The sequence below is a fragment of the Alligator sinensis genome, unplaced genomic scaffold, assembly GCF_000455745.1.
Source record: "Alligator sinensis unplaced genomic scaffold, ASM45574v1 scaffold1509_1, whole genome shotgun sequence".
Classification (NCBI taxonomy): Eukaryota; Metazoa; Chordata; order Crocodylia; family Alligatoridae; genus Alligator; species Alligator sinensis.
In genome coordinates, this window is record NW_005842711.1 from 73,183 (window position 1) to 81,777 (window position 8,595).

Consider the following 8,595-nt stretch of genomic DNA (forward strand, 5'->3'; position numbering starts at 1 on the left):
AGTGGTTGATGGAGAGTCTGTGAGGGCAGTTAGGCCTATTTGCCTATTTGCTATGGAGGGCGGTTAGGCCTGGTAAATATGGTGTTTGTGAGGCAGGTTAGGTCTCACTGCTATGCCAGCTAGGCCTGGTCTCTGTGTTGTTTATAAGGGCAGTTAGGCCTGGTCGCTGTTTCCGTGAGAGTGATGAGGCCCGGCCCCTACAGAAATGTTATTGCACAATGCAAAAAGGCTGAAACAAGCACATCTCTTTCCTGCGATGTCACACAAGCGGCATTGTGGCATGTCGGAGCTCACCGCCAGCCCCCTGCAGTGGGCAGAGCTGAGAGCTTGGTGGCCCCTGGGCCTCCTCTGCCAGCCCAGCTGGGCGCTCGCTCTGCGAGGCTGCAGATGCTCCCAGCAGAGACAAGGTGTGCGACTGGGGCAACAAAGAGCCTTCCGTGCCTTCTGAGTCATTTCACAACAGGAAACTGCCTGATTCATCCTGGGACTGGGGCTCTGATGGGGGCCTGAAAAAGGCAAAGCCGCACCATCCTTTCTGCTCAGGGTGCTGCCTCTCCCCCCCACCCCTCAGGCACCAACATCCCTCCACGAGGAGTGCCTGCAGGGTGTTGCATGTCCCCTGGGTGCTGTACCCCTGGAGGTGGCCTCTGCAGCATGCACAGCAAGAGCGCTCCTGCATGGGGCTGAGCAGGGCAGGGGGCTGAGGAGGGTAGGTAAGGGGGACTGCAGTGGGACTTGGCTAACACAAAGGACGCCAGGCCTGCAGAGGCAGGAGCTGCTGGGCTCTGTGAGAGCCCTGGGCCCAGCCTTCTGGCAGACCAGATTCTCCTGGGGCTAGGACTAGGTTGCTCACAGTGTAGGGGGCCTGGTATGGATCCTGCTCACTGGTGGTCTCTCAGACATCACTTGGCAAAGCAGGTGGGGGCAGGCATGGCCGTGCTTCAGCTCATTCAGCCCCAACAGTTTGCCGACACTCAGGTCCTGGTGGGGGTGAAGGATGGTGGTGACTGTAGGTCCATACCTGACTGCAGAGAGTACTTCACTCCATCAACGCATTGCCCAGCAGCAGCCCTGCTGAACAGACTCCCACTCTCCCCACCAGCAAGCTCTAGCTCCAGAGCTCCATGCCCTGGATGCAGGGCTGGCCTGGTTTGCCCTGCGGGTCTGCACCTGACAGCTGGGTCCCTGCATTAGGAGTGCACCCCTGCACCCACTTGCAGATGCTGCCCCCATAATGCCCCCATCCTTGGCCCAAAGATACTGTCCCTAGTGCTGGGCTGTTGGTTATGGCACAACCAGCACATACGGACCATCCCAAGGCTTTCCTTACTTTCGCTTTGGCTGGTGCCAGGACTGACATGGGGCCCTGCCTGGTTTCTGAACCCATCTCTGTGGCATGAGCTAATGAGCCAGGTATGGCATGGGTCCAGGCCCCACATGGATCTGGCCTCAAGGACACCCCTTGCTCAGTACTTGTGCAGCCCAGCGATCACAGGCTGAGCATGATGGTCTCCATCATGATGCAGGCCTGGCCTGGCTCAGGACACCTGGGTTCTCTTCCCACTGTACTGCACCACCCCCAGCCCAGCTCTTCCCACTGGCTTCCATTGTTCATTCCCACCAGCCACAAGCAGAGGGGTTTATTCTTCCCATGCAGAGCTCAAAGCCTTGGCAGGAATCAAGTGGGGGAGGCTCCTGGGGCTGCAAGGACCCCTCCGGGTTTGGACCTTGCTCATCCAGCTTGCCAGCCAGGGGTCAGGACCCCCCTCAATCCCCCAAGAGCTAAATCCCCTTGCAGGCAGCTACAGGGTGCAGTGGGGCTGGTGCTGTGGATCCACTGCATGTGCCTGGTGCCAGGAGAGCCTGGCTTGTGGCTCTGAGCTGCTGGGGCTCTGTGCAGGGCAGCAGGCGTAGCCTCCTGGCCCAGCCTCTCCTCACCCGTGATTCCAGTGTAACCGGCTCTGCTTCCAAACTGCCACGCCTGTCACGCACAAGTGCAGGCGGGAGCCACCTCCACCTCTGCTTCCCTCTGACAGCAACCGGTGCAGAGGCCCTGTCCCGCTGAGGAGCTCTGGCATTGCTCTACCAGCCAATGCTCTGCCTTGCTACTTGGCCACAGCCTCCCGTGCCCTGTGGCACCAATGCAGCAGAGAAGTGTTGCCTGTACAGCACAGGGGGCACATGGACTCACCCAGACAGATCGCAGTGGGGCGGGGTGGCATGGGGTTTCTGGTCCTGTCCCCATGGCTGCCACAACCACACCATTTGGAGCAGCTGCCTTGTGCGCAGAGCAGGGAAGCAAGCCCTGGCACTGCCTCAGTCATGGCTATGAATGCAGGGTGGGGGAGGTGGGACAGATCCCACAGTGAGGGGCACAGAATGAGAATCTAAATGGGTAGGGGGAGGGGGGAGGACAAAGGAGCAGTTGCGGGTAGACCCCTCCTGGGCTGGGGTCTGATCCCAGGGGCAGGGATCTGACTGCTGACCTGCTGACTCTGCCCCCAGAAGCCCCCCGCCCTGTGCAGCGGATCCCGCTGACACCATCCCCTGAGGTGCCTGTGTGGGACGTCTCTAACTTCTCGCTGATGGATGGGCAGCTTGTGCTGGCGGCCAGGGATGAGGAGGTGAGGCCAGGGCACGGGGCTGCTCCCCACCATGCCCCACCCCCAGAAATCAGTACTCCCAAATAACCACAGGTTGGTGGGGTGGGGGGCCCTGGCCTCTGCCTGTTGTGGAGTCCAGGTCATAGTATCATAAAGAAGTGAGGCTGGAAGGGTCCTCCAGAGGTCATCTAGTCCAACCCACTGATTGAGGCTGGACCATCTCTATCCAAACCATCATCTAAACAAGTCTACTGATATCCTGACACAACACAGACCTAACAACCTAACCTGCCACAAGTAAAGCAGGAGAAGCACAACATCCAATGTTCTGCTTCTATGAAATGTTGTCAATATATGCTCAAGGGGTCCTGGGCAGAGGGCCATGCCCCTGCTACAGAGGAAGGCAAAAACCCCCACAGTCCATACCAATCTGACCATGGGATAAAATTTCTTTCTGACCATAAATGTGGTGTCAGTCTGACCCTGAGCAGAGGGGCAAGATCCTCTAGTCAGGAACCTCTGGCTTTGGTTTTAGCATGAGCATTGGCACAGCCCAGCCACAATCCCCAGCTTTGGCTGCAGCCAACACCCAATGCCTCTGAGGGAGGTTTAAAAATACCCTGACTCATATAGCAGAAAGGGGGCATCAGGACAACCAGCAAAGCCCAGAAGCCTGGGAAATCTCCATAGCAGAATGTAGGCATAGCTACGTCTAAATCATCCCAGACCAGTGGCAGTCTAGCCTCTTCTTGAACACCTCCAGTGATGGGGAGTCCAAAACTTCCCTAAACATCTACTCGACTGCCTCACTATTCTCACAGTTAAGAAGGTTTTCCGGATATCCAGTCTAAACTTTGCTGTAACTTCAAGTCATTGGTCCACATCCTCCTCTCTGCAGCAAGAGAGAAAAGGTGCTCTCTCTCTCCTTTCTGGCAGCCCTTCAAGCATTTGAAGATTGCTATCATGTTCCTTTTCTGCAAGCTGAACAGGCACCTACACACATGCTGGATACCTGCTCCATGTGGTAATTAGCATACTTCAGAGTAGACTCAATCAATTAATTGAGTCTGCTGGACCGTGCTAATTAGCATGCTCCAGCAGCCTTGGCGTCACGTATATTCAGCATCCCCATACTTCAAAATGGCAGCGAGGCACTTTAACAAAAGCTTGACATTTTGAAGAGCGGGACGCTGACTACATGAGACGCTGGAGGCAGTTTAATTAGAGAGGCTCCTGGGAGTCTCCTAGAGAGGCTCTAATTAAAGTGCTCCCCCACCCCAGATCATGTGTAGAGGTGCCCAACATGCTTACAGATCCACCCATTCCTGGGGGAAGGAAGCTGGGGGGGTGTTGAAACAAGGTGGTGGCAGCTGGAAGGTGGGGGCCAGGGGTGGGCTGTGTAAGGCCAATGGGGACACATGGTACCTAACCCCCTCTGCCCCCAGGTCTTGTTCAGGAGCCGGAGCAGAACGGGCAGCTCCATCTCTGATACACATGTGCAGCACCCCCTGGGAGGCCGGCGGGAACCTGGTGAGTGAATGGCCGCAGCCTGACAGGCATCATACTTGGCGCTTGCGATTGCACATGGGCATCCTGGTAAACCCATGCACACTGGCAGGCTGGCACAGCCACGCACACAGAGACCATGTGCTTCCCACACATGCAGACATGTCCATGCAGACATAGATGCATAGTCCCACATGTATGCATTCACACACTTGGGCTTGCACATGTGCATTCTCATATATGCATCAGCACATAGTCCTTCCTTTATGTGCACACCCCTGCACACACACAACCATCAGATGCCTGCACGCATTCCCACAGGCTTGGACACACTCTCATGTGTGTGCATCCACACTTTCCCCCACACATACTTGCAGACACATGTGGACACACATACATTCTTCTACATCTTTGGGCACATTCTCTCATGTATATACATTCCCTACTGTGTTCACACTTCCACACTTGTGCATGCTTTTGTGCATGCCCTCTGTGTCCACACACATACATCTTGCACACAGCCTAACACATATGTACATGCATACATACCTGTGTAAGCCTTTGCACATGCCCCCTGCTTTGTGCATGCTTTCTGGCAGTCCCTGGAGGAAGCACAGAGCGGGGATGGCGCAGGTCCTTGCTGCTTCCTCTGTGCTGTGTGTGCTGATCCCCAAGAGATAAGGCTAAGCTGCTTCCTCCCAGCCGCCGGGGTGCGGGCAGGGCAGACACCCCAGCAGGGCTTGCCAGCATGAAGGGACCATGGCGCTGGGTCCTCTGTGGCACCCAGAGAGGTAAGTTGGGCCCCACTGCGCCACGGGTACCACCAGCTGCACCCACCCCAGACCTCCCCAGCCCAGACTTTGCCTCTGCCTTGCTCTTATCACGGAGCAGTCCAGTGTTGAGAGGGAGAGCAGGGTGGCAGGTGTGGAGGATGCTATTTAGCAGCTGATGGGCTCCATCCCAGAGTTGGCCACATTTGGGGCAGGGAGCAGCCCAGGGTGTTCATGAGGAGGAGGGATAGACTGGGGTCTGGGCATCCAAATGGGAGCCAGAGTCCTGGGTTCATATCTGGGACAGTCACTGGGACCCCCATGTGCCTTGGTTTTCCTTCTGTGGAGGGATCTGGTCTCTGACCGTGCTGTTCACCCCACTACAGGTGACCCCCATGCTGATCCCTCTCTGGTTCTTCCCCGGACTCCCTGCCCACCCCACTCTACTCCTGCCCTGCCCCTCCCCACAGAATTCTTCCTCCTCCCCCATCCTACCCTGCTCCTCCAGGGCCCCTGCTCCCCCTCGCTGACCTACCTGCAGGGCTGCTCCCCAAGGGTCTGGTCTCCACCCTGCTCCCTGGCTAGACTGCCCCCCCCTTCCGCCTTGGGTGGGGCACCCCAGGAGGGTGCTCTGCGCTAAGCCATTTCCTGTGGCTGTGGCCAGCCCTGAACCCTGACTTCCTCCCCAGTGACAGAGTGGGGAGACAGCTTCAGAGAGAAGCTGGGCTGGGGACACTGAGACATGGGGGCAGCCCCATTTGTGGGAGAGGAGCTCCTTGCCCCAGATGGGAAGCCCCAGCCCTGGTGGGACATCTCAGGGAGCCTGTGCATGCACCCAGCCCCCTCCTACCCCCAGGACCCTTCCAGTCCCCACCAAGCCAGGCATCCCTGCATGGCAGGGTCCAACCCCATCCCCAGGACAGCATCAGCTTTGCAGAGTGGGCACAGTCCAGGGACTGCTTGGCCACAAAACCTGGGGCCGGGTGTCTAGCAAGGCTCTGGGGGGAGCATGAGCTCCCTGGCAGGCTGGCCTGCCCCGCCACTTCGTGACCTTGCTCTGCAGGCTCTTGACTCCTGAAGACAGAGGCAAGACACGAGCCCCTGGCTGGAAGGTGAAGCTGAGGCGGGCAGTAATGGCAGGAGCAGCCCTCTTATATTACTGTGCCTGGGTTGAGGGGCATCAGTGGGGGTCCCAAGGGGCTGCAGGTTGGGAGTGAGGGACCCCAGCAGCACAGGGACCTTCTCGTCAGGATTGAGAGGCATAGGCAGAGCTGGGAGGGCACAGTGCTGTACCATCCCCTGCCCTGCCCTGCCCAGCCCAGCCCAGCATGCAAGGTGTCCAGCTCTACTGCTGAGCTAAGCAGTGTCTGGCTCCCACAGATCTCTCCTCAGAGGGGAGAGGCTCACCTGGCCCTCGGGCCCCGGGCAGAGGCACTGAGAGCGACACATCCACCAACTCCCAGTTTGGGAACGTCAAGGTAAGAGCAGGCCCAGAGGAGCGGGGAGGTGCAGGGGCTCTGCAGAGTCAAGCATTGCATGGCTTGGGGATGTGTAGCACCATGGGCTGGGGGCTCCCAAGCTGCAGAGACCCCAGAGGGGGCATCAGCAAATGTCCTAGGGACAGAGCCCTGCTTCCTAAGACACACCCATGCCTGGGGCAACGGAGACCCCTGCAGACCAGTACCCAGAGCTGGGACACTCAGGATCTGAGGTCCCCCAGAGCTGGGCATTAACCCCTTCCAGCCTCCTCCCTCCAGCCTCTCTCCTGGGTGCAAGGCCTTCTCCCCATGTCCTTCTTGTGGCTGTCAGCAAGGGTCGCATGAGCTCCGGTTCCTCCCCCAGGGGCTGCTGTGGAAGCGACTCAAGGAGCGGAAGGGTCGGGTGGTGGCCAAGGCGGATGCCCCAATGATGCCACCTGCAGACAGTGACAGGTATGACCTGCTTCCCCACCTCCAGCCAGGTGGAGGGGCGTGCTGGGAAGGAGGCAGTGCCCTGGGGGCAGCCTGCTGTGGTGAGAGGCCCGTGGCTGCTCAGAGGCTGTGGTGATGGGCACTGCACAGGCATACAGAAGAGCACCCTCTGGGGGTAGGGTGTGGGATAACCCCCCAGCAGCCAGATGCCCCTGCCCTGGGCCAGGCTGCCCTCTTCCCAGTAAGGGGTTGGCCTGTGGGGGTGGCTCGGCAAAGGGGCAGAGGTGGAGCTCTGAGCGTGGTGCTGGGCACAGTGGGTTTCTCCAGCAGCTGCAGGCCTCCCACCTCTCCCCCTCCCACCCACCAGCCCTCCCTGTGTGACTGGCCCCTCTCCCAGCAGGCTGCCGAGCCGGCATGGCTCCCATGAGTCCCTGTTGCCCCCGCCCACCGCGGCCGAGCTGGACCTGAGTGGCGAGGACGTGGTTATTCGCCCATTACACGGCAGCCTCCTGGGCGAGAAGTTCTGCTTCCAGGTAATACCCGTAGGGACCCAGGGGGTGACAGCACCCAGGACTCCCTGCTCTAAAGGGCATCTGACCCTGTGGGCCAAAGATGGGGATGTCAGCTCAGCAGGAGAGCAGGACCTCAGTACTTAGCACCAGCCTCTGGTATTGGACACCACCATCCACCCTGGGCATCTACTTGGCCCTGCTTGAGAATGCAAGACAAGCCCAGTTCCCCTAGACCAGTATTTCTCAACCCATGGGTCATGACCCAAAAGTGAGTCACGAGTATATGGAAGGGTCATGAACAAACTTTAAAAATGGATTCTCCTCTAAAGGAGAAAAATGTGGGAAACCATGGCTTTTTCTTTGCAGGCTGGCAGATTTTCAGCTTGCAAGGGGCTACTTGGGGGCCCCTAGCCCCACACACCTTCCCCCACACACTACGGGGCTGGGGCCTGCGGGTGGGGGGCAGCGGCTCAAGAGGGAAACTCACTGGCCATCAATATTTACAAATGGGTCCTGGTACAAAAAAGGTTGAGAACCACTGCCCTAGGCAGTTATTCTACGGGCCTCGGTGCCAGATATTCCTCCTGGGCACTTTGGTTGGGGGCATCACACCTCCCTGGCACCTACCACCCCCACTCCCCAGATCATCAATGCCGAGGGCAGCCGCTGCTTCGGGTGCACATCTGTGGCCGAGCGGGACCGATGGATAGAGAACCTGCGCCGGACCGTGCAGCCCAACAAGGTAAGACCCTGGCCTGGGACCCCCAGGCCCACCCTACGTTCTGTCATCTGGGAACCCCACTCCCACCCCACCCCTCACCTGGGACCCCTCTTCCCACCTCTTCACACCACAACCCACACTCCCCTTGCCAGGGTCCTTTCTGCCCCCAAACCCCAGACCTGCCCTCACCTGGGATGCCCAGTCCCATCCCCACATACCCCCTGCCCCTTAGGGCCCCTCCAGACTTACCCGCACTCCCAACCTGTCAGTGTCTCCCTTAGTCCTGCCATGCTCTCCTGCCTCAGTGCCCCCAATGTCCCCCGCCAGCTCCTTAATCCATCCCACAGAGACCCCCATGTCTCCCTCTCTGGGCCCCCCAACCCTCAGCCATCATCCACCAGAGCCAGAGGGGGGCTGGTCCCATCAATGCTGGGCCCTGCTGCTTATGCCCATCCTGCCTCCCAGGACAACTGTGAGCGGATGGAGAACACGCTGAGCCTGTGGGTGTACGAGGCCCGGGACCTGCCCCCCAAGCGACGCTACCTGTGCCAGCTGCACCTGGATGGGACCCTC

At 59.0% G+C, this 8,595-nt stretch overlaps 1 protein-coding gene across 1 annotated transcript in view; it reads left to right on the forward strand.

Annotated features, from left to right (window-relative positions):
- The window catches only part of RASAL3 (RAS protein activator like 3), a 22,048-nt gene that overhangs the window by 4,552 nt on the left and 8,901 nt on the right, over positions 1-8,595 (forward strand). Inside the window, exons 3-9 of the mRNA XM_025216189.1 lie at positions 2,506-2,624; positions 4,049-4,133; positions 6,260-6,357; positions 6,722-6,810; positions 7,190-7,322; positions 7,945-8,043; positions 8,488-8,595. Of these exons, the coding sequence (XP_025071974.1) occupies positions 2,506-2,624; positions 4,049-4,133; positions 6,260-6,357; positions 6,722-6,810; positions 7,190-7,322; positions 7,945-8,043; positions 8,488-8,595 (731 nt within the window). The remainder of the gene's footprint in view (positions 1-2,505; positions 2,625-4,048; positions 4,134-6,259; positions 6,358-6,721; positions 6,811-7,189; positions 7,323-7,944; positions 8,044-8,487) is intronic.